General features: G+C 44.8%; 2 protein-coding genes across 7 annotated transcripts in view; one reads left to right on the top strand and one right to left on the bottom strand.

Annotated features, from left to right (window-relative positions):
- LOC102450627 (vasoactive intestinal polypeptide receptor-like) overlaps positions 1–5,805 on the top strand; it is a 43,671-nt gene extending 37,866 nt beyond the window's left edge. For both annotated transcript variants that reach the window (XM_075922881.2, XM_089776805.1), the window contains 2 exons: positions 1,172–1,213; positions 3,098–5,805. In XM_075922881.2, coding sequence (XP_075778996.1) covers positions 1,172–1,213; positions 3,098–3,286 — 231 coding nt within the window. In that variant the 3' untranslated portion in view covers positions 3,287–5,805. The remainder of the gene's footprint in view (positions 1–1,171; positions 1,214–3,097) is intronic.
- Positions 5,806–10,832: 5,027 nt separating this feature from the next.
- The window catches only part of ADCYAP1R1 (ADCYAP receptor type I), a 218,050-nt gene continuing 202,844 nt past the window's right edge, over positions 10,833–26,038 (bottom strand). For 3 of the 5 annotated variants that reach the window (XM_006120585.5, XM_006120590.4, XM_025183367.3), the window contains 2 exons: positions 24,870–24,911; positions 10,833–20,092 (listed from right to left, as the gene is read on the bottom strand). In XM_006120585.5, coding sequence (XP_006120647.1) covers positions 19,883–20,092; positions 24,870–24,911 — 252 coding nt within the window. In that variant the 3' untranslated portion in view covers positions 10,833–19,882. The remainder of the gene's footprint in view (positions 20,093–24,869; positions 24,912–26,038) is intronic. The other 2 variants (XM_006120587.5, XM_006120591.5) reach the window with 1 other exon arrangement.

The raw sequence follows: 26,038 nt of genomic DNA, 5'->3' as shown, positions 1-26,038 counted from the left end.
CCTTAGCATGAGCAGGAGTAAAATCTCCATCTCCCCCACCACTCTGAAAACTGTTCCAGCACCATTGACCTCTTTACAATCAAATTAAAGACATATGCTGGGCACAAGGACTTTCTGGCAAAGCTGCAGTGCTTAGGAGAAAGCCTGGGGTGGAAATTTTGAGCCCAGACTGTAGCTGCCCTTATCCCTTGGCTGTCTACTTCAATGCTCTCAGTGACAGGCCCCGGGAAAGACTAATCCGAGGGAGGAACCAGAGGTCAGGGGATGGCCTGTTGGTTACAGAAAGATATTTTCAGGCTTTGAGGAGAATATTTGGGGCATATGATATGTAGGGGTGTAGAAACAACAGTCTGCTCTATTTTGGAAAATAGCACACCCATATATTTAAAACACATAGTTTTGTAACTTCGGTGTGAGTACTTGTCTGGTCTCTGATGATCTCACTGAGGGCAGCTTTTGCCTTGATATTTATAAAGAAGCTGTCAAAACCCTGAAGTAGAACCTCAGCCTTCTACTTCGCTGTTACATATTTTAACAAAACCATTGGCTGTTTAGGACCGTGTGCCCCACAGGCAGGACTGCACTGCTAACAGCAGCACAAGAGCCCAGCTCCAAAACCCACAGGCCTCTTCTACTTGTGCGAAAGGAGAACTGGGGGTAACTGCGAGCAGTGTAGGGCCCCTTGCACACATGGGAGGTGTTTTGATTATATCCATTACAGGCAGCATTGCACATATACAATATCAAGTCCATTACAGTGTTTAGTTTCAATAGGAAAGCCATATAAGTTGTGCCACACGACCAAAATACTGACAGGAAAAATTATATTATTGTGTGTCCTAATCCAGCTATTAAATAGGCTGATGTCATTCTACAATTACAGCTGCATCCCAAGTTATGAATAAGTTATGGACCAACGTTTGGTCCATAAATCGAAATGTTCATAACTCGGATCCCATAGAGTTACATGGCGACCGCGTTGTTCATAAACGTGGATCGCCGTTCGTAACTCGGATCTGCATTTACGACCGCTTTGGTCATAAGTGCGGATGGTCATAAGTGGAGGTAGTCATAACTCGGGGAACGGCTGTACCTGTGCTCCAAGGCCTGTGGTGCTGAAATTCATCTTTTTTTCCCCCAGAAATGACCATTTTTTTTCTTATTTTCCTAGGGTTTTGTGGTTGCCCTTCTATATTGCTTCTTAAATGGAGAGGTAAGTAGCAAGACGTGAGATTGAAAAGCACCTTTCAAACTGATAGGCTTCCATTGTTTTGCTTGAGTGCCAATTTCCAGGCTAGGCTATCATGTTTTCCTTTGATCTCCTCCTGAAAGCATGAAATAGCCATTTTCTGTCTTCCTGCCTGTGTTGCTTTGCTTTATCTAAATTCCTACCATTCTGGTCTACTACAGAAGAGTTACAACATCAGTTTTGAAGTAGCAACCCCTTGACAATTCCTTGGTTAGGGGTTCTCCTTTCATGAGAGAGTTTGTTTTGTTAGGTTATTTCAAAATAGTCTACACAGCAAGCCAGTTATTTTGGAATAATTTAGAAATAACAGGCTTCTTACTCTGACTTCGGTGTTCCTCATTGCACGAGGAGTAAGGGAAGTCGAAGGAAGAGTGTTCCTCTTTCGACTTCCTGCTGTGTTGACATCTCCAAAAGTTGAGTTCTGCTACTTTGACTCAAGCTACGCAATTAATGTAGCTGAAATTGCATATCTTAACTCGACTTTGTCCCGCAGTGTAGATGTACCCTTAGTGTCTCTAGGCACATCTAGACTACGTTTTAATTTCGAAAGAGGATATGCAAATTCCATGGGAATTTGCATATCTTCTTCCGATCGCTTTCGAAAGTGAGAGGTCTTTCGAAAGTGAGAGTACTCAGGATGCATTTTTTTCAGAAAAAAAACCCGTTTTCAAAAAACCGCGTAAACTTCCTTTTTTCAGGAAGAGCGTTTTTTTCAAAAAAGGTTGGGTTTTTTCCAAAAAAACTACGTCCAGACTACTTTCACTTTTGAAAGACCTGCTTTTGAATAAGTGATCGGAAGAAGATATGTAAATTCCCATGGAATTTGCATATCCTCTTTTGAAATTAAAGCATAGTCTAGACATGCCCTCTAGATACATATTGAATCTCTGTTTAGATTTTATTTCCTCTAGCAAGCTTTTTTCTTCTCCAGGGCACCCCGAGTGGTTTCAGAGACACTTGTTCAGGCTTATGCTCCGTGTTCTCTGATTATTGTTAAGACTCTTGGATAGATTTTCCAAGGCGTGTCACGAAGTGCCACCGGTTTTAAAAAGAGCGTATTTGCCAAGGGAAGGTGCAGGCTTTTTTATATTCCACATGTGCTATATGGGGTTTGCCTTGTGATTTGCCAGAACTTACCTGAATTTGCCCAATAAAAAAATCATTAAAAAGCCAAGTTGGGCTGTACGCAAGTTTGGAAGTTTCAGGTGGGATTTTCAAAAGCACCACAATCACATGGGTGCACAGGCTCATGGTCTTTCAGTGTGGTTGGTGTTCCTAGGTCACAAGGGGTCAGCTTTACAAAGGTTCGCACTATCTGGCTGCTTCTTTCACATTCTCAAAACCACCATTCAGTTACCACCTAAGCCTTCAAGTGTCTTAAATTCCCAACAGTGGGCACATGAGAAGCTGCCATGGTCTTGATGCCACCCACAGCCAATGAGCTCTCCTCTGTTAGGCCAGAAGCAGGCCTGCCGATGGGGGTGGGGCAAAGAGGGCAGTTGCTTACCTCAGGGCCAGCGATTCAAACTGGAGGCCATACAGACAAAAGCACAAACAACATTGTGCTGGGACCTGACATACAGAAGGACAATGGGTGGAGGTGGGTGGGTGGTAGAAACTAAAAATCCATGAGAGTTGCTCAGTCCTCAAGGCTTCCGAAAATCAGGCCATTTGTTTAGGCTCCTTGATTTGGATTTAGAAACGTAACAATGTGCAAGTATTTCTCAAAACCGTAGCCTAACTGCCTATGAAGTTGGTGTAGCCACATTCATTCTGTGTCAAATCCTTTGGCTCGTCTTCTCTCCCCCTCCCCCACTCTCTGCCTTCTCCCCACCCCCTTTTCCTTAGGTTCAGGCTGAATTAAAGAAGCGACTGCGCAAGTGGCAATATCAAGAGTACCTGAACTTCACACGCAAACATCGGGCCATGTCCAGAGAAAACAGCCCCATCAACTATGTCACTCAGTTATCACTGCTTGAAAAAATTAGTCCTAAGAGGAAAAGATCCATCTCCCAGAATGGCACCTCCTTCGTGTGAGCCTATGAGATGTTGCGGTTTTGTCGCCTGCAAAATGAATGGAAAGATTGACAATATGGATTCTATGAAGCTCCTCATGGCGGACCTTCTTGTCCCAAACATCTTCCACTCTTCACTGCTGGTGCAGAGAGAATTAGGGGCCTGAACCTTCGTTCCTGGAGAATTCACTCCCTTGGGTACACTGACCCCAATGCTAAATTACTGTAGTTCCACGCAGGGCCTTGGAAGTCAGTGAAACTGCACCAATTTACACCAGAAGGGGAGCTGGCCCTACCAAATCCGTGATTTTGGTTGCCCAACTTGAGAGAACTTGAAAGAGGACTACATTTCAGAACGTACAGAGCATCTGTCTTCTGAATACCAGTCCCCTTTAACATGTCTCATGATTTTTAGTACCATTTACAAATCTTGGCCCTAGGCGGTTCTGATTCGGGGAGAGTGGGCATAGAGGATGGATCATTAGTTTGATCTCTCCTGGCAATTCTGATGTTCAAGGCTGGTGTTCTCTCGCTTTGCTGGATTTCAGCTAAAGATGGCTTCCGGGGTCAGTGTCCCTCATGTTGTCGGCGTTGGCAACAAAGCGCTATGAGCTAATGGGTAGAGCAGAGGACTGGGAGCCAGCAAACCACGGCGTGGGGACAGCTTTGCTGGGTGGCAATGGAGCACTCACAACTTCTTTGCTTCAATAGTCCTCTCTGCGAACAGGAGGGTGGAGCTGTGCGCCAAAGCTTGAGGCCTTTATTCAAGGCTGGGTTGGCCCCTTCCAAGGAGAAACTCCTGGGATTAAGCTAAGGGGAAGGCAGCCTGTGTCAGGATTTGCCCTGGAAAGCTCCCTCCCATTGTCCAGTTGAGGGAAGGGTTTTATTTTCAGGAATAATAGGACACAAGACCTGCCCCCAAACCTAGCTGCAGGAAGCCAGGACCATGGAGTGAAGGATGGTTGCCTAATTAGGACTCTAGTGGATCAAGCTTTGGTCACCATAACCTTCCTGTGTGAGCTGGCCTTAAGGAGTTTGCCTGAGCTTTTGAAGGTGATTGAGGTGCCAGATAGGGATTTCAGAAGCACCTCAGAGGTGCTTCACTCAGAGTGAAACTGCCTTTGTCAGGTAAACCCTGAAAACCCCACTTTATTTATTACTTTATATAACTACCACCAGGTGCACTTGAACCCAGGATCTCTGGAGTTTGGTGTAGGAGCCGCTACAGCTGGAGCTATAAAGCCAGCTGGTGCTCAGCTTAAGCGGTAGCACTCTCTTGTTCTTATCTCTCACTGTGAGTGGTCTAAGTGCCACTATACAGGACAGAGTGCGGGTGACATTTGCACCCCTCAATGTCTCAGTTCCCCATCTGTAAAGCAGAGCCAATAGTACTGCCTTGCCCCCCCCCCCAGGGGGTGGTGAAGACCAATGCATTACAGGGCGTGAGGCTTTCACAGACCAGGATAATGGGGGAGCCCAAACATATCTCAGATGCAATAATGTCCCTCTGGCATCCCTTCCTCCCCCCATTCCTGGTAGTTCCACTTTGACCCCCTTAGAAAGGACCACACCATGGAGTCGGCTGTGTAAGTAAGGTCACACAGGCCCAAATCAGCTTCCCAGACTAGGCAAGGTTGACCATGAACAACCCCTCCCCACCTGCAGGGCCTCCCAGTGCCTAACCCCAACCAGTCCTGTCCCCATCCCCTCTCCTCCTCCCCACAGATGCTGACTCACAGAGAGGCCTTGTTCAGAATCCATGGTGGCAGCATGGGAGGGCGCTGTCTCCTGTTTCCAAGTAGTTGGGGACTCCTTGGCCATAGGTTCCCCTCTAAGTCTTTGGGCACAAGTCAACACTCAGATTGTATTCAGTTGACTTCCTATTGCAATGCCTGGGAGTGCACTAGAGCAAAGTGCGTGTCTCAGGGTTTGGGCCTTTGTCGTGCTTTGCCTTGAGTCCAATGATCTAGAGCTGCAAAACATTTTTAACTCTGTTGGAAGATACCATTATTACAACTCTGCCCCATAGCCCATTGGAATCAGCCAGAGCCTTTCTATTGACTTCAAGCCTTGTATCTCTAGTTCTCTCACTGAAAACTAGGCAGTACCTAGCTAGACGCTAAACCAAACACTTCACATCATCCAGTTGTTACTTAGGATCTTACCTTTCAGCTCCTGCAACCCTAGTGTCTTCTGTAAAGAGTCATCGCCTTACATTACGTCTGTTCCGGGCTCCATGTCAGCGCTTCTTGTAAAAGAAGCATCATTTTTATCCTTTGTTTAAAATTCTCCTTGCTTAATGTGAGCAGACAGATTTGTGGTTTCTTTAGCTGGCTGATGTTAAACACATGCAATAAAAATAAGAATGGCTGGTGTGATATAGTAATATTTACATCTTCATGGCATTACACAGCAGGTGGAAAATTAAATATGACAGAAGTATATTTTCTACTGTGGGTCATTTGAAGTCAGGGAAATAAAGATTTACAGCGATGACAGCCTCACTCTAGACAAGATTTTCTGACAAAAGGCCCCTTCCTGCAGCTGAAGTGAATGCAATGATGTGCCATCATAGAATCATAGAATCATAGGACTGGAAGGGACCTCGAGAGGTCATCGAGTCCAGCCCCCCGCCCTCAAGGCAGGACCAAGCTCCATCTACACCATCCCTGACAGATGTCTATCTAACTTGTTCTTAAATATCTCCAGAGAGGGAGATTCCACCACCTCCCTTGGCAATTTATTCCAATATTTGACCACCCTGACAGTTAGGAATTTTTTCCTAATGTCCAATCTAAACCTCCCCTGCTGCACTTTAAGCCCATTACTCCTTGTCCTGTCCTCAGAAACCAAGAGGAACAAATTTTCTCCTTCCTCCTTGTGACACCCTTTTAGATATTTGAAAACCGCTATCATGTCCCCCCTTAATCTTCTTTTTTCCAAACTAAACAAACCCAGTTCATGAAGCCTGGCTTCAAAGGTCATGTTCTCTAAACCTTTAATCATTCTTGTCGCTCTTCTCTGTACCCTTTCCAATTTCTCCACATCTTTCTTGAAATGTGGCGCCCAGAACTGGACACAGTATTCCAGCTGAGGCCTAACTAGTGCAGAGTAGAGCGGCAGAATGACTTCACGAGTTTTGCTTACAACACACCTGTTGATACAACCTAGAATCATATTTGCTTTTTTTGCAACAGCATCACACTGTTGACTCATATTCAACTTGTGGTCCACTATGACCCCTAGATCCCTTTCCGCCATGCTCCTTCCTAGACAGTCGCTTCCCATCTTGTATGTATGGAACTGATTGTTCCTTCCTAAGTGGAGCACTTTGCATTTCTCTTTATTAAACCTCATCCTGTTTACCTCTGACCATTTCTCTAACTTGCTAAGGTCATTTTGAATTATGTCCCTATCCTCCAAAGAAGTTGCAACCCCACCCAGTTTGGTATCATCTGCAAACTTATTTGGTATCATCTGCAAACTCCAAGGTGCACCCACATGTAAACAGCTCTAGGACTGGGACCATAGGGCAGAGCCTACACACTACATAGGACTCAAAGGGACCTCTTGGGTCTAGACTAATCCTCTACTAGTGCTACTACAAGCAACACCCTCATATAATCTCAGTCATAGACTTGATTAAGTGTCTGTTTAAAACTACCTCGATTTCTTGCCCTCACTACTGTTATTAGGAGGACACTCCAGAACCTTGCTCTTCTGATGGGTAGAAACCTTCAAGTTTCATGCTAAATGTATGGCTGGTTTATCCCCATTTGTTCTAAAGTGTTCCTCTGAGAGCTGAACAGAGGTCCAGGTAGACCCAAAGTGAGACTCAGTCTGTAGCCCAATACAGAAAAGGTAACTCAAGTAAATTGTTGCATTCATTCTTATAGGGTTGATAAGATGAGTCAAATTACCTGTGTGCCCAAGTATTTGCCAGATTGGAGCCTAATGGCCATGCAAGTCAAGCTGTGGCCCACATTTCATGTGGACCGGGAATGGGCGCTACAGTAATAAGTGAGATTTTGGGGGTAATATTCTCCCAAGAGCAGTATTCTCCCTTGTTTCCTGGTCTTTCCCCTCTTGTCCCACCCAGCCATCCATGCCCTATGGCACAGGGCTGCCAAGTGTCAGCCATCTTGTGAGACATGCACAGCTTCCCACAAATCACGTCGTGTCCACAGAACAGAAGGCTTTCCTGTTGGAGCCAAATATAGAAGGGGCAAAGGTGACAAACTGCGGTGGTGGCCATTGGGAGAAGATGAAGAGGTACTTTTCCAGCACTGCTGTTGTCAAACACTTCCTACAGTGCCTTTGGCAACCTCTATACACTGCTGGAGCCCTACCTCCCTCCCACCCCCCACAGCCATTCACACCAACATCCCTCACCCAGCTGCCTTCAGGAGACTGCCCACCCTTCCCACCAGTTCCCCAGTCTCCCATCCTGCTTCCTCCAAGGCACTGCCCCAGACACCCAGCCAGCCACCCCAACACACTTCCCCAGCCAGCCCCTCAAAACACCCTCCAGACACCCTAGAAACATCCAGCAGTGCACTTCCTCTTCACCTAGTACTTCCACCTAGTTCTTCCAGGCACTTTCCAACACCCCTCCAGCCTCATCCAAGCTGTCAAGTTTTGTGCACCTGTAGATCCTACCCCTGCTACCACTTCAGGTTAGGTTTCATTGACCATAAGCTTAGGGTTATATACATTTTTTTTGGAAATTTATAATTTGCATCAAATATCACACCTGGATCAGCACAAAACATATCTGGGGCAGAGACTAGGCCATGATTTGAATGGCTGCTGGTCCCTTCTTCGCTACAGACATGAATATATATATTTTGGAGGTGCAGGGAGAAACAGCTTCAAATCGGCACCGGAACAATCCAAACAGGTGAAGGGTTTTTTGTTTTGGTTGTTCTGGGGTTTTTGTTTTGTTTGTTTTAACAGAAGCAAACACTGAAAGGTTCCTGTAAGTGGGGACATGCTACCATCTAGTGGTGTATATTTGTGAGTATTTCTGACATAATTGTCAATCCCAGAGAACAATACACTAAGCCAGGTAGCAGCCACATCTGGTGTGCAGAAATACAGAAGCCTCCTAAATGTCAAGAGAACATTAAAGGGTCACTGGGCATTAATTTCCTGAAATGATACAGTAGTTCAGCCTGGCCTCAGGCAGATCTGATTCCATGGAGCTGCACTCTTCAGGTCTCCCACAGGGCGACGGATAAATAGGTGCCTGGCCCATCATGGGATTTCTCTGTGGTGCTCAGAGCATCGGCAAAGCTTGCTGCTAGTCATGCTCTTGTCTAGCTGTTGAGTCAGGAGACATTCACCCTGTACTCGGGCCCCGCTAGCACCTAAATCCCACTGGGAAGCAGATTTCGAGCTTGGCAAGATGGCTTGCCCAAAGCCACATCTGTCAATCACATTGCTCCGCGTCACCCGCTATGCCTGGGCCACTATCCTGTTTTGCAGTCTGCACCTCTGCACCTTCACCTAGCTGCTTTGATTTAATTTACAGCCTGGGCTAGCTTGAGAGGGTCAAAGAAATACCCTAGGCCCTTCACCTAGGTGACAAGCTGAGAGCGTGTCTGTCTCATGAAAGGAGGATCACCCTAGAATTGGGCTGCAAAAGGCTGCAAGAATTTGGGCAGATCTTTCTCTGCAAGACACGAGAATAGCAAGCGCTTTACATTAAGGCTGCATCTAGATTGGCATGATTTTCCAGAAATGCTTTTAACAGTTTTCTGTTAAAAGCATTTTTGGAACAGAGCATCTAGATTGGCAAGGACGCTTTTCCGCAAAAGCACTTTTTGCGGAAAAGCGTCCGTGCCAATCTAGGCGCGCTTTTCTGCAAAAAAGCCCCGATCGCCATTTTCGCGATCGGGGCTTTTTTGCGCAAAACAAATCTGAGCTGTTTACACTGGCCCTTTTGCACAAAAGCTTTGTGCAAAAGGGACTTTTGCCCAAACGGGAGCAGCATAGTATTTCCGCAAGAAGCACTGATTTCTTACAGTAGGAAGTCAGTGCTTTTGCAGAAATTCAAGCGGCCAGTGTAGACAGCTGGCAAGTTTGTCAGCACAGCGTGGCAGTCTAGACGGGGAGCTGCTGATCCTTTCACGAGGCATAAAGGATCTTCTGACAAAGGGTTCTGGGGAGGGCAGATCCCCATCTAGACTGCCGCGCTGTGCCGACAAACAGCTGATCAGCACAGCGCGACGGCCATTTTGATGTAAATGAAGCAGCAATTATTTAAATCGCTGCTTCATTTCCCTTTGCCTAGTAAACTCATCTACATGGTTCTGTCGACGGAGCTATGTAGTCTAGATACACCCTTTGGCTGTAGAATGCATGCTATGATTTTGTGTTTTTAGACAACAGGTCTACTGGCTCTCACTTGAACCTCTGTGCTTTGTTAGAGAAACTAACACTTGATTTCACTATAAACACGTCTGAGTTCTATGTATTAAGCCGGGAGGTGATCTGAGGAGGAATTGGTACACTGGGGTTCACAGTCCTCTGGAAGCAGTGACTCTGTGAATCCTAGGTATGGCCAGAGTCCTAGGGGCTTGACACTCCAAGGGAATGCTGGGAAGACTTCAGATTGGAGTGAGCTTACAGCAGTTCACCAGTTAGCCCCTGGTATGCCACTGCCAACGTATTTATCTGAACCTCTGCAGGTACAGGCAATCACAGCTCCCATTGACTGGGAATGGCAATCCATAGCTAATGGGAACTGTGTTGTCTCGTACCTGCTGGAGGCTAACTGGCAGACCGGATTCAGCCTGCAGACTGGTATTTGCCCACCCCTGGCTTATGGTTAACCGTGGAGAGACAGAAGGGAAGAGAAACCTAGAGGGGAATATTTGTATTGTCAATGGGGTAGGGAAGCTGACCCCCACCAGGCAAAGACCAGGACCTCTTGCCAAGGGCAGGCAATAGCCAGGTACCTCACAATCTCCTGGGAAGCATCACTCAGAGGCAGTACAGAGAATTCCTTTCTCAGCATTTTGGAAGGTGGGGCTTGCCCACGGTTGTACTTGTCATCATTTTCAGGACTGGGAAGGAATTTTCCCTCTGATCTGTTTGGCAGGGACTGAGGGGTTGTGGTGGGTTTTTTGTTTCCCCCTGCAGCATGGAACATGGATCCCAGCTTGGATATCTCCCCAAGTCATTTTCTGCCATTGCAGGTCCTCAAACACTGATGCATCTCAATGATTCCTAATCGTCACCTAGGGTGGCACACACTGGTTTAGGTGCCTGAAAGCTGTAATCTTTTAGTCCAGGTAATTTGGCTCAGCCCAGAGGTAACTGGATGGCTTCAGTGGCCTGTAATATATAGGAAGTCAGATTAGAAGATCCAGTAGTCCCCTCCAGCCTTAAACACTGTGATTCCTCGCAAACAAACCATCTTCGTTACTGAGCACATCCTGCTAGCTCCCAGAAGGGTAACCTTGCACCAACCTCTGATGAGACTGGATCAGCCCGGGAGTTCAGTTTCAGAGAAGAACAGACATTCAAAAAGGATAATACATTTATTGTCATCTACAGTGGTACACATGTTAAAATCTAGTACGGTTTCTCAGAACACACAAAAAGATTTCGTCTAGTAAGCAGCAGTTAACATCTGTGTGGTTCCCCTGAACAAAAAATAATAACCCCAAATCCTGTTTCTGACGATAAAAGAAAGTCAGCATTTGAGCCAGAGGGCCAGTAAGTTCATTCCTTGATACCTTCAAAAGCCGAAATATGGCTTTATGTACATTAATTTGGCACATCTCTTCTCGGGAGCTATCGCATGTGGCATTGCTACTACAATGGTAGAAGTTGGGAGAGAAAGTGGAGATACTAACGTGTTTTTACGGATTATGCAGGCACATTGATACCTTTGGAGGATCCTGTACAGTGATAATGTTCACCGAAGCAGGGTATGCAGAGGCCTAAGTTATTTCAGCTACTGACAGAGACACTGTGAGGTTCCTATGCCACAGTAAACATGGATGAATTCCATGTTTAATGTGCTATATGATTCTGCTACTAGGGGAGTCACTGTGAGCCTTAGGATACATCTAGACTACAGGCTTTTGTTGACTGAAGTTTTGTTGACAGATACTGTCGACAAAGCGCGTTTAGACTACATCCAGTTCTGTCGACAAAGCAAGCCGCTTTGTCGACATGACAGTGTAGATGCAAAGGACAGTGTAGATGCAATAACACCTTCTGTCGACAGAACTCTGTCGACAAAAGGCATTATTCTTCATAGAATGAGGTTTACAGCTGTCGAAAAAATTGCTGATTTCTGTCGATGTTATGTCGACAAAATTCAGCGGCAGTGTAGATGCAGGTATAGTTTTGTCAACAAAAGTGGACTTTTGTCGACAAAACTCTGTAGTCTAGACACACCCATAGTGTCTACAGATGAAAATATCCTCCACTCAGAAAGGACTGGGGGATATAACTCTGTCTCTTGGAACAGTTCACCAGTGGATCAGAAGCTCCTCAAGAGAGCAAGTGGCTGGGATTCTCTTGAGCTGTTTTACCAATACCCTTGGTGAGTTACAGGCTCTTGTGTTACTTCCCCTCCTCCAAGCACCCATGCAAGACAAGGCAGGATTTTGCTCACAACAAGGCCATGTCTCCATTTACAAGAGGATCAGCATTTCTCCCATTGACCTCCTGCTGTGGAGATGGCGCCAAGCTCGGTGTAAGTGACGTCAACTCCAGCTACTTTATTTACATAGTTGGAGTTAATGTAGCTGGAGCTGTGTACCTTAAACCAACTTCCCCCTATACCCGCCCAACAGTGTAGACCTGGCCTAACTAGGGATGGGTACCTTTAAAAATAATTGGCCGTTGGAGCCCAGCAAACACTCAAATGTCCAGAAGTGTCTCTGAACTGTCCCAGCTTCTGCAGTCTACAAGCAGAGCTGTGAATCTCACAGGAAAACACTATGTCAACACATTTCCGATACTCCCAGCCATGGCTAGAAATACCATAAGAACATCATTTCCTGGGGTGTTTTGGCATCATGTGCTTTTTGTTGGGAGCAGGCAAGGTAAGGCCAGCAAAATTAAAAGGAAGATGGGCAGGAACCCTCCCCACCCCAGCTAATTAAATGTTTCAAATCCAGGTCCTGAAGAAAGTGCAATTGGGTTTGGTTCTAGAAATGAGCAAAAGATCACAGAGGGTCAGGTGTTTTCCAGAAACAATGTCAATAGCCCTAATAGCAACACTTGTCGTTGCTATATGGCAGTCCAACAACAACTGCAAAGCCCTCCTTTCTGACACCCTCTCATTCAGAATATCATTCTTCTCATACCTTTGGATTAATCACCTTGCGAACTTTCTCATTTCAAATGTTGTCTGCATGCAATAACCCGCTTCTAGTCACAGAGTGATCTGAAGGAAGACAAAGCAGCCACAGTATAATTGTTGGCTTGAAAGACTTACCTAACAAAAGACAAATGCTGTCATTTCTGATTGAGCAACTGGAGAAATCGAGGAATTGTAACTTCTCGTGTTTTCTTTGTGAAGGAATCTAGTCTACCTAAAACAGCCCAATGGAGCTGTGATCTCATTAATGGCCTCTGATCATTATTATTAATACAACTAAAATAATAATAAATGGGAACAACAGCATGAACTACCTACAGAAAAAAAGCATGATGTGTAAGTGAGCTGCATACCTTCAGAATGGTTGACTAATTTTAGCACTGCATCCAGAAACCTCTGCTGTGGTGAAAATCTACTGTGAGCAGAGTAAATAGTCCTATGACTAGAAAAGCAACATTTCAAAGGACGTGGGGTTTTAGAGTACAGGAAGTGATGGCTATTAGGTGAGGCATTTGAATGTTTTATAAAAGCATCTACATTTCTTCTGGTGGTCAAAATTTTCATGGACAAATCAAATTTTGGAAAATGTGGACCACTATTGAGCAATACCCTACACAGGAAGAGTCAGATCACACGGTCTGCCTACGTTACTACCAACAGGGCTTCTAGGCCTCAGAACTGGAGAGTCACAAGGTTTGGAAACCAAGAACATGGTCCCCAGGTGGAGGTCTGGCATTGCTAAATGAGACTTTTTCACTGTAGGCATTGGCAATGAGAAGACCATCCTCCAAAGAGATGATAAGAACAGAGAACTGCTGGTAACAGCAGCTGTGTGACAGGCCAGAGTTCATATTTAGCAATGTAAGGAAGTGTGTATTCAACTAGACAGAGAAAAAAAAAGCCCTGGAATTACAATCAGGGAACATTGCAACTTCCAAATGTTTCTAAAGCCCTGGACCACATTTAATTAGTGTGGACAAGATTTTTAAGGCTTCCAAAAATATTACTGAGGGAAAGGTTCCTCTCTTATTAATGTAGTAAGCAAAGTATGGAGCTTTATGACATGTGTTGGGTCTCCTGATAAGACTCTTCTGTATGATGTATAAACAGTGTTAAACAAGCTTCGGAGCCATATGTGCACAAATGCTTGACATTTCAAACACACAAAATGTACTTTGTCCTGATCCTGATGAAGAATCTAGTTAGATAGATCTTCCCTATCCTCAGAGGTTGCCACCATAATGCACATTCGGCCCTTTCAGAATGTTCTGTTGTGTTCAGTAAAGGTAATCTAAAACCAAGGAAAACTTCACCAGAAGTTCCATAAGGAGACAGTTTTGCTGTTTCAAGGACTTCATGGTGACGGCATTAACCAGGACTGCAGTTCCAATCTGACTTTGTCAGCTTTGAGACATTATCTCAGATCTCTTAGGCTACCATCTAGACTGCAGGCTTCTTTCGAAAGAAGATATTTTGGAAGAGATCTTCCGAAAAAACTTCTTCCAAAATAAAGCATCTACACAGCAAAAGCGCATCGAAAAAGCCATCTGTTTTTTTGAAAGATAGTCCACACTGAATGGACGCTATCTCGCATTTAAACTGTGATTACTACGGACAGAGTAGCCACCAGGGCACCTGTGCTTTTTCCTCTTTCCTCTTCTTTCGAAAGAACTCCCTCTTCCCCATTCACCCACGCCTTTTTCCGAAAGAGCTCTTTTGGAAAAAGGCTTCTTCCTCGCAGAAAGATGTTTACCAATGTCAGAAAAACCCCTCTGCTCTTTCAATTTTCTTTCGAAAGAACACAGTTGCAGTGTGGACGTAAGTGAAGTTTTTTCAGAAAAACGGTCATTTTTCCAAAAAAAACCCTCTGCAGTGTAGTCATACCCTTAGAAATTAGTTTTTTAAGCAGCGAAGAAAAAAAAGCTGAATATGTGAGAGATTCTCAGCAGAAATGGCAGTTCAAAGCTTCCCAAAGGGTGAACATTTTGAATATTAAATTTTTCCCAGAGAAACAAGAGACAGTAAAGCGTGCATTGTTTTGATGCGAGTTAAACAAGGAACTGTTTTTATCCATTCTGAGATTAGACTCTGTGTAGATGTGACTCTCTCTAGTTTTCTTCGTTATCTTTGCTATTACCGAGACATTAAATCATTGTGGGTGGCTTCTCTTTCCTGGAATCCCTACCCTCTCGCCATTACATATGGGCTAGGGAGATAATGTTAAGATATAGAAGCATACCAGTCACGGGCCAGATTTTGAAGTTCCCTTTGGAATCTAAATCGTGGCTGAGCGGCAACTTTAGATGCACCACTGTGGAAATCTTTCCAATTAATCGTGTAATATTTCTTCTGACACAAAAGGTGGAAGTTTCATGAGCCCTGCTGAACTAATGCGTTCCCACTATCCTGTGACATGGTTTCAAGGCAGCCATGTTCCAGCTCTGATCTCATTTACATCAGTTGAAGTAAAGTTCATGGAGTTATGTCTGATTTACACTAGTGGTGCTGAGACCAGAAGCCAGATTTGAGCCTATATTACGGGCTTGTCGACAGTTCTTTGGAGTTGGTGTCAAAATTCCCAACTGATGTCAATGAACTTTGGATCTATTTTCACAATTGAAGAGCCTAATTTCCTTCCATTTCAATGGCAAAACTCTCACAGATGTCAGGCACAAGCATATCATGCCAGTCCAGGTACGGTTGTGCTTCTAATTTCAGCCCATTACCATTTACCATATTGTAGCATATGATTATACTGATCACTAATTTATATATTAAAAAATGCTACCTGCTTGCTGAAGTTAAAACCAATAATCTGAAATTGATTTCACCTCTCCAACAGCTCTCTAGTCCTAAAAGGCACTTCAGGAACCACTACCTCTGATAACTCCCACAAAAATATAATTTTTCTAGCCCTGTTAGTGTAACGGATAGCAATGTAAGCAATCTAGGCATAACTTGTCACCTTGGGAATACAGACAGTTTAAATTATGAGTTTTTCGCCTAGAAGAAGTCCATGTGCAGTGAGACTCATGGCATGGATCTTCTAAGCAAACCCTGGCCTATTTCATGTTGCCCATTGGTTTTAGGATTCTGGAAAAGCCCTTGTAGAAAACAATAAATATTAGGATCCTGCAAGCTGCTGAATACCATGCCGCATATCTGAAGACTGGTGCCTTAGAAAATAATGGCTCATAACATTATAGTAACAGTGTTCCACACGTTTAGTTCTTTGCACCAATCCTGTAACACACTATTTCTCACTCACTATATCATAGAAACAACTTCTGGATTATTCTGTGTGGGTTGTTCTTCTCTAAGCCTACTACTGTAACTAGGTAACTTGCATTAGACCTGTATATCCATGGGAAATGTCTGGCACAGTTTAAAAAGAAAAGGGAAAGTCTGTCTTCAACACCACTGAGATCGTGCCTTTAAAATCTTAAAACCAGTTTTTTTCAAACATGGGTATATAAGTTAGACAAAGCAGCTGGATTTTTCACCCTTAGTGCCTTTGGAATTCAGACTGCTTTTATTGAGCTGCATACATTTTGACACCCAAGGTCTGATTTTCAGAAGTGCTGAACACCCCCAAATCCAAAAAATGCCCCAGAGAGATCAGAGTGCGCAACACCACTGAAATATCACACAGCTCTGACTTAGTATTTGCTTCAGAATATTAAAATACATCTCTTAGCAGAACTTCCCATTCCACAGTCGACAATCAAACAGTAGCTCTATGGGCTACAAACCCACAAAAGCTGCAGTACAGAAGACGTTGTACATGTACAAAAACAAAAGAGGAATATTAGACAAGAAATGTATAATTGGCACATTATAAAAATGGCTCAAGGAGCATAAGCACACATTTTTTTAAACTACATTTTTAATAACATGTACTTTCTAACTCCAAAACATATTTCACAGTGAGAAATAAAACAAACACTGTTACACATGAATCGATATTTACACCCGCTTTGAAGCAATGCTTTCTTTTGGTTCCTTCTATCTTGATGCTTAGTAATGATGGTCACCAGAAGTGGGAACATGCACATCTAGGGTCTTCAATTTACATTCAACATAAAGATACCCAAGAGCATACTTTGTGCAATGGCATTAGAATCTTTGTTGATGTAACTACTGGTTTCTCTATATACACCTGAAGTATGATCTTTCAAGTTACACTGAGCGTTAGTGTGGCCATGGGAATGCCACGGCTGTAAGCATGGTCAGCACTTCCAGCAAAAAATCCCAATAGAAGAGATTTGTATGCACTTTAGAGACTATTTAAGTATATAGAGAGATACAACTTCCAGTAAATTCATTGTTGGTGCACAGTACTGGATGGACCTTCTCAAAGACTGAAGTCCTTTATTGATCTGTCACAGTGGTTTTCAACATGTTTATCATTGTGTGCCATGTATGCAGCTCTCTGCATGTTACATGGGTCACATTCCGCTGGCTTGCTGAACATGTTCAGCATATAGTGTGGAAGCTTCTAACACAATGGGCTCAAGGAATCAAGAGGTGAATTTAGTCTTCTGGACCATTCAGTCCTTGGTCTCACTTGTTAAGATTGCCAAAATTAATAATATACCATTGCCAGATCCTTAGCTGAGGTAAAATGGCATAGTGACATGGATGCCAGTGGTGTTGCACTAATTTACATCAGTCTATGAGCTGGCCTCCCTTGTGTGCCAATTGTGAGTGTGGTTTTGTGTGGTGGACACTTGACCACAAGGGACTGGGCTGAGATCCACCAACTCAATTCGGAGAGGATTTTAGAAGTGTTAGAGCAAAAAACCCCTCTTGCTCTGGATTGAATATGGCACAAAAAGATTCTCCAATCAGAGACAAATTTTAAAATGACTGAAAATTAGCTAGTGAGCATTCATGCAAAATATGCTTTGTCCATAATTTCTTTTTAAAATACACATACAGTATTGTCAGTATTAGCCTCATAAAAGTCCATACTGCAGCAAATACAAAACTAAATTTCATCTGTTCATTTAATATTAGTTTTGTTTAAAAAATTATAAGTATATATTTACCGGATAGATCTGACTTTACCCTTCTCCCTCTTCAATGCCTTTCTGGTCCACTAAGAACACAATTCATTGGGAAATTTGCTAAAATAGCTATTTACAGCTTCTGATGAGAGCAAAGTTTCCAATCTATCAGTTAAAAAGTACTTATGTAATTTTTGCACAATGTCTGGAATACAGGGGGACAAATTCTAGTCTCGGTTAGCATCAAACCTGGGCAGAGGACTGGCTAAAAGCCTATGCATCACATCAGTTCTATTTAGGACCTGAAAGTATATTTAAGTGGTACATAGCCCTTTTTCTGGTCTCTGTGTACAGGAATCAAATTCACCCTTATAGTGGTGTTAATCTGGAATAAATATCTTCTCCTGCACACACTGAATGAAGGCAGCACTCCCGTTTTCTTCAAAATAACAAAAAATGTCCATACTGGGTCTATCTAGCCAAGTAGCATGTCTTTCAACAGAGGCCAATGCCAGGTGCCCCAGAGGGAACGAACAGAACAGATAATCTTCAAGTGATCCATCCATTTCAGTGCATTGCAGGATTTACTCCTAACTCTACAGGGATTATTTTGGAGTTACCCCCTTGTAATTGAGAGCAGAACACGTCCCATAAAGCACTAAGTGTTAAGTATTATAATTAATACTTCTTTCATGACTTTTCATAATTTTTTTCCTTTTAAAAACAAGGAAACTATTTTTTTTAAAAAAATCTATACTTAAAATGACATTCTAAGTTTTGGCCTAAACTAACAAAATCCAGTGAAATCAAAATCTCTGACAACAGCAAAATTTTGTGTCTGTTTCTTCCCCTCTTCCTGCCACTTCCTTTTTCTTTTCAATTAAGAACAAAGAGCTAGCCATAATTTTGAATTTCCTGTTTGCTGTTAGTTTGAATCCAGACCATTATATTTAAAATGTCATTTTGTTTTTAATACACACACACACACACATACATAAATCCACAAAGAAATAAGAGCAAATACAGTCCTTAAAGCCTTTATGCACAACATAAAACCTCTCAAGAAATAATTGACATCATTGACATTTGACTGAAGTAGATATGTACCAGGCGTGGCTCTAACAAGGCAAAGTTGGAAAGGACTTTTTTTTTGTCTCTCAGACATTACCATTAATGACATCTGTGGCTGAACAAACTAAATATTCAGGGACAGTAGAAACTGCCAGGTATAGTCAATCACCCAAAGTCTTTATCATTCCCTTCTGTAGTGTCTTACTGTTCATCTTAGGTACTCCACAGACACTGAGAACAAACTTGTGCCAGCCTGGTCACAAAGGCCACACGTGTGTCATGACACTATCAATCACAGTGCAATGACCAGACATCAATGCAGGAGTTTCAGTGTGATCCAGAGGAAACAAGAATCCCGGAACTGATCTTTGCTTCTTAACATCGTGGGAAAAAGAAATCTTCATTCACAGTATTCAAAACACCAACCTTTTAGCCCCAAAAATATACATCTCTCTCACATGGATGGCCCTCTTAGAAAATTCACAGCTTAGCTAGAATATAAAATAGCTGACCCCATCTCCATTGAAAGGATTCCTTTCTCCTGAACGGTAACAGGTAGGCTGTCTCACACAATCACAGCAGATGTTCTAAGTCCACTGGGTTCTTCTGACCAAATCCAGCCATAAAATCCAATTCCGGAGTCCTCCAGGAGCCGGCCAGCCTGATTAACCCAAATGTTACAACTATATCCTAAGACTCAAAAGAGACTAAGAATATTGAGACACCAAAGATGGGAATGAGGAATGGAGAGGATGCGTTGGATTCGGGAATGGGGAGTGGGGGAAATCCAGACCCAAAACCCAACAACAATGAAGTCCATGCACAGACAGATTAATATCAGTTCGGCAACCAATGTTCACAACTGCACAGCAATCACTGGAGACACTTGGCTGACGATGGATGACTCGCAGGTGCTCAAACCGTGTGTTTGGGGTGGACCTAGTGTTTTATTAATTTTTTTGTCAATGGAATGGATCTCAGTGCTATATTTACAATGATCGTTAAAAAAATATCCTTTTTTTTTTCTTCTCTGCAAAATGCCAGGGATGTTTTGTTTCATGCTTTTGGACACATTTCACATTTAAAAAAAATCATAATCATCATCATTAAAAAAGAAACCCCACTCCACCAAAATTATGATTTTTTTTCTTTTTATAGGGGTGTTTGGGTTTTAGTGGGGGAGGCTGGCTATTTAGTTGCTCATGTCGCTAGATTCTCCGCATTTATGCTGGACATCCGAATCTGAGAGCTGCTCTTGCTCAGAATGGAGAGTTGTGTCCCCCCGTTCACTCCGCTGCTCGCCAGAGAGGGATGGCGATGTTTGAAATCCACAGCAAAGTACCGGTTGACTTTCCAGCTCCTCCATTTTCTCTTTATTTCTGATTGCACCTTTAGGGAGAAACTTTAAAAGGTCATTTTTTTATGTACTGAGCCGTTCGGCTACATGCTGACAGACAATCAAGTTTCAAACATAAACGTTTAAGACCAGTCTTGAACTTCTCACCTCAGGGAACTCTAGGGAGAATGCTACATGGGCAGGGGTGGAGACAGCAGGGAAATGGAATGCAGACCCACTGTACACTCAGTAGATATGCCAAAGAACGCTCACCGACATCAGGGAACATGAGCTGCTACCATTAAGTAGATCAGTGGGGAATCCACGCACATTTATGCCACTGCCTATCATGCTGAATTCTGTCTGACTGATTTCTTGTACTTCCCCATCTGTGTTTACCCATCTGTTGTCTCTTGTCTTACACTTAGAATATGTCTACACTGCGTTTTTTTTGCGGAAGAGGCTATGGAAATGGTGCACTCATTTGCATATCGTGCATGCGCCTTTGCATATATTCCAATTATTTTTGCGGAAGAGGTTTTGCCATTAATAAGCTCCAGGTAGATGGGGTTATTTGCTGGAAAAAAACCCTTTTGCACAAGATCCTGTAAACCTCAATTTTTGAGGCATAAGGGCTCTTGCACAAAAGGGTTTTTTTCCGACAAATGGCCCCGTCTACACGGGGATTTTTAACGGCAAAACCTCTTCCTCAAAGAGGATTGGAAGAAGATATGCAAATGAGCATGCACAATATGCAAATGAGCATGTCATTTGCATATCCTCTTCCTCAAAAAACCCTCAGTGTAGATGTAGCCTTAGACTGTATGTTCTTTGGGGAAGGGATGATCTTATTTTTCTGTTTTTGTACAGCGCCTAGCACAATGGGGTTCCGGTGCATGGCTAGGACTCCTTGGCATTATGATCATGTAAATAATAATAATAATAATAATTCCTAAACCCACTGATTTAGTCTTTGAATCCAGGCCTTTGTTCAGTATCCTGTCTACAATAGCGGCTAATAGTGGATACTTTAGAACAGTGTTTCCCAATTTTATTTGGCTGAGGAACCCTTTTCAGCTTTTCAAAATTTCAAGGTTTGTCAAGCAAAAAAAAAGAGGGGGGGTGGGGGAGGAGAGAGGGACCCACCAATTCATGACCCAAGACCCCCCCATCTCCTTTCTGTGAGGCCTCATCCGCTCTGTTCCCCTCCTCTCCATCACTTGCTATACCCAGCCCTTATACTTGTCTCAACCTAGTGAGTGAGATGTGGGGTGGGAATGAGGGATTTGGGTGTGGGAAGGGGTGAGAAGTACAAGCTCTGGGAGGGAATTTGGATGCAGGAGAAAGGGCTGTTGACTCAGGGAGGGGGCTCTAGGCTGGGGAGTGTTGGGTTCAGGAGGAAGGTTGGGGTGCTGAGCAAGCCAGGGCTTGTGGATGTGAGGGTGCTGGAGTTTGGGCTGGATATGTGAGGGACTCAGGGCAATGAGGTTGTGAGTATGATGGGCTCAGGACACAGATTTGTGATGTGTGGATGGTGGAGGAATGTTGTGGCAGAAGGCTGAGGATGTGGGGATGCAGGAGTGTGGGGATGTAAGAGGCTCAGGACGGGGGTTCCAGTGTATGATAGGCTCAGATTTGGGGTCAGTTGGTGCAGGAGTGTTATGATGTTGCAGTGAAATGGGGGTTTGGTCCCAATTGGGGGCTTGTTAGCCTGGCTTCATTTTTAAATAAAATATTATGTCAAACTCAAAAGGTTTAGCATTGTCTTTATATGTGAGAGGGGTGAGGAACCTGTTTTGAGTCAAAGGTCACTGACCCACAGAAAAGTCAGTTGGGGCCACACAAGTGAGATGCAAAAAACCAAAAAAAGCTCCTCCAAAAACCCCCAAGCCTCACTAATGTGGTCCCAAATGTGCTGGCGGGGGTAGGGGACAGAGTGCTAGTGGGTGCTGGGGAGAAGGTGCTGCTGGGTGGAAGGATGCTGGCCCAGGTGGCAGGGTGCTGGGGCAAGGTGCTGGGACAGGCAGGTGGCAGGGTGCTGGGGTCAGGGACATGGTCCTGCTGGGCACTAGGGTGACTGGCAGGGTGCTGGGACAAGGAACAGGGTGCTGCTGGGTGCTAGCGTGGATGGCAGGGTGCTGGGGCTGGGGCCAGGGCCAAGGCCAGGGTGGTACTGAGTCCTGGGGTGTGAGGCAAGGTACTGGGGCCAGGGCAGTGCTAGGGTGGATGGCAGGGCTGCCAAGGAGCGGGATAGGGATGGGGTGCAGGATCTGGGAGGGAGCTAGGGGGCGGAAGGGGACAAGGTCTGGGTAGGGTGCAGACCAGATAGGTAGGGTGCAGAAGCAGGCTGGATGTATGGTGTCTGGCTACGAGGGAGGGTGCGAAGAGGGGACATGGGTAGGAGTTGGACCTCCCTGATCTGGCACCCTCTAGACCTGACTGGTCCCAGGTGAGGAATTTTTGGATGAGGGGAGGTCATTTCAGGGCTCCTGGTCCCCCCCTGTCCCCCCCCCCCAAGTGCTGCGATCCCGAGGCCGGCGCCCCCTCCCAGTGCCGCGAGCCCGGGGCCGGCGCCCCCCCCCAGAGCATGGGCAGCCAATCTGCGGCGCTCCCGGGGCCGGCGCTCACCTTCAGGGAAGGTCGCGCACGGCAGGGACGGGTCCGGGGGAGAGACACTCTGGGGTCCGGCTGGGAGGACGCGCACGCGGGGTCGGGACCAGCTCCATGCTGGCTAGCCGGCTCTCTCTCTCTCTTTTTCAGAGGGGGCGGGGGAGCGCCAGCTCCTCGCGGAAACCCTCTTGTGCTCTGCGGAACCCCAGGGTTCCGCAGAGCACCAATTGGGAAACACTGCTTTAGAAACATAGCCATGAAGTCCTGTAATGGACATTTATGGACTCATCTGCCCTTAGGGGTAGTTTCTTCCTATCTGCAGCAGTTAGTGGTTACCCTGGATACTCCAGGTGAAATTCTGGCCTTGTTGAAGTCAATGAGAGCTTTGACATTGATTTCAGTGTGGTGAGGATTTCATCCTTTGGGTATGTCTACACTTCGGGACAAAGTCGAATTAAGCACCTCAACTTCAGCTACATTAATTGCGTAGCTGAAGTCGAAGTAGCTTAAATTGGTTTTTGGCCCTGGCTACACTGCAAGAAGCAGAGGGAAGAACACTCTTCCTTTGACTCCCCTTACTCCTCGTGAAAACAGGGCTATCATATTGACCAGCACACCTCCTCACTTTGAATTAGCTGTCTTTACTAGACGGCTGATTTGAATCCTGGATGATCAACAGCAGCAGCTTCAATCTTCCTCTGCAGTGTAAATGTGCCCTTCATATCAAGAGCAGAGGGTTGATACGGCTAATGATTTTTTTTTCAGTTCTGAAACAATGGGCTGCAACTTTGTGGGTACACTGTCCTCAAATCAGATCTGAGTCTTTCCTGGATGAGTGGAAATAAACTTCCCTACAGTGCTTGCATTTTCGGCTCTCTGTGGCAGGTAGTTAATCATTCTTGGGCATGGACTACCACACCCAGTGAAATCAGTGGAAAGAGCTTCTCTTTTGGCTCTCCCTGAGCCTGTGGAGAGCCATGCAAGAGAGCCATGCAAGATGGAAGATATATGTCCCATCCCCATCTTGTCCCCAGGACTTCTAGGTGCCTTTTGTGGATGTATGGCTAGTGAAAACTCTGCATTCACCTCTATTCCCCTCCAAGGGGTAACAGCAGTCAGATATAGGGGTACATGCTAACCTTTCTACCATTGACCTGATATGTCACCTAAAAGTCACAATAACGGGACATGCTATGCCAGTTGGAGGATGAACTAGGTTAGGTGTAACTCCTCTTTGTTAACCACTTGACCCCTACTGAACTTGCAGGCGTATATGTGACATGTATGCTATAGGATACACCCAGGTATACATTATATATATCCCCCAAGCTGCCCTCATCATAGAGACAGATCAGATCATGTAAATCTGCAGCTTTCCACTAAGAAAGGCTGATTTACAATGTCTGAAGATCCCTCCCCTTCATAGTAAATGTCACTCTTATGGAAAATCCACAATGACTATGAATCCCAGAGAGTAATGTATATTAATAATGAACACAATTACTATCAAAAATAGGATAAAATCTACTGTATCTGAAAGGTTAGACTTATCAATGCCATGGCCATGAATATAATTCATACTTCTCCACTCACTGTGCCAAAGGCCAAAACTAAGAAAGTGCTCTTTACAACAGGACTAAATTACTTAACAAAATGTAAAGAACCAGCAACAACTGCCCACAGCAAAATGTTCGAAATAATATTAAACATTGTACTGCATCTTTAGAGGTAAAATCCCTTACAAATATGAAGGAATAAGTCCCCAAAATAGCATGATCCCATATTTAGTAATATTTTGCTCTCTACTGACACCTTCCATCCAAGGATCTCAAAGGTTTTTACAAGCAGTCATAACAATAGCCCTAGATCACCTTGTGAAGTATGGAAGTATTATTATTTCCATTACACAACTACATTGTAAATTAAAAATATTAAGAACCTAATCCTTCATTGAGAGGAGGAATCTGAAGTGATATTCTGAGCATTTACATGGTAAATCAGTGGCAAAGGCCGGAATATAACACAGAATTATCTGACTGCGAACCTGCTGTTTGGATTAAAAGATGGGATTTCCTTCTTGCTTTGCTGAAGGCATTCTGAAATTTGGATGCAGTCAGGGAATAGGGTGCTAATGAATTACAGCTGAGAGATGGGATAGAAGGTGTGGGCACAAGCAAATATTGTGCTAAACAGAGGGTGGCGGAGGGAAAACAAGTAAAAAGAAAGATCTTACCTCCCCATTCAAGAAACAATAGAGAACAGCAACCACAAAGCCCTGGATAAACAGGAGATAAAAGGCTGTCAATTTAAATCTACTAGGAAATGACACATAATATCTGAAGGGGGTAGTCTACAAAGCACCTGGGATAAGTGAATGAATATGAAGTAAAAGAGGGTATGTCTACACTACCCTTCTAGTTCGAACTAGGAGGGTAATGTATGCATACCGCACTTGCTAATGAAGCCCGGGATTTGAATTTCCCGGGCTTCATTAGCATAAGCGGGGAGCCGCCATTTTTAAATCCCCGCTGCTTCGAACCCCGTGTAGCGCGGCTACACGGGGCTCGAACTAGGTAGTTCGGACTAGGGTGCCTATTCCGAACTACCGGTACACCTCGTTTCACGAGGAGTAACGGTAGTTCGGAATAGGACCCTAGTCCGAACTACCTAGTTCGAGCCCCGTGTAGCCGCGCTACACGGGGTTCGAAGCAGCGGGGATTTAAAAATGGCGGCTCCCCGCTTATGCTAATGAAGCCCGGGAAATTCAAATCCCGGGCTTCATTAGCAAGTGCGGTATGCATACATTACCCCGCTAGTTCGAACTAGCGGGGTAGTGTAGACATACCCAGAGGGAGCTATGCACAGCTAGGGCTGCCAACATTTTATTGGCACAAAACCGAGCTCCCAAGCCCTGCCACTCCCCTGAGACCCAGCCCATCACTCACGATATTCCTCCTCCCTTAGTGGCTCACGCTCTCCCACCCTCATTTGCGCTGGGCTGGGGTGAGGAGTTGGGATGAGGGCTCTGGGTGCAGAGGAGGTCTGAGGGGAGGCAGGTAGCTGAGGTCTAGGAGGGGGTGAGGGCTCTGGAATGGGGTTGGAAGTGAGGAGTTTGGGTTGCAGGAGGGGGCTCCAGAATACAAGGGGGGGCTGCAGATTGAGGCAGGGGTTGGGATGTAGCAGTGGTTGAGGGCTCCAAGGGAGATGGGGTGGAGTGCAGGCTTTGGGCTGGGTCTAGGTTAGGAAGGGCTTGGGATGCATGATGGGGGTTTAGGTTTGAGGAGGCACTCAGGCCTGGAGAGGCTGGACAGGAGGGTCAGTAGGGTTTACAAACTCTGGGCTAGGGGTTGGCATGTAAGCTGGGGGTGTGTGGGCTGTGGGGTGTCCAGGGATGAGGAGTTT

Source organism: Pelodiscus sinensis, chromosome 2 (assembly GCF_052426305.1).
Source record: "Pelodiscus sinensis isolate ZL-2025 chromosome 2, ASM5242630v1, whole genome shotgun sequence".
In the NCBI taxonomy this organism is placed as follows: Eukaryota; Metazoa; Chordata; order Testudines; family Trionychidae; genus Pelodiscus; species Pelodiscus sinensis.
Note: the sequence above shows the minus strand (reverse complement) of the source record. Positions and strands in the feature narration are given on the sequence as shown.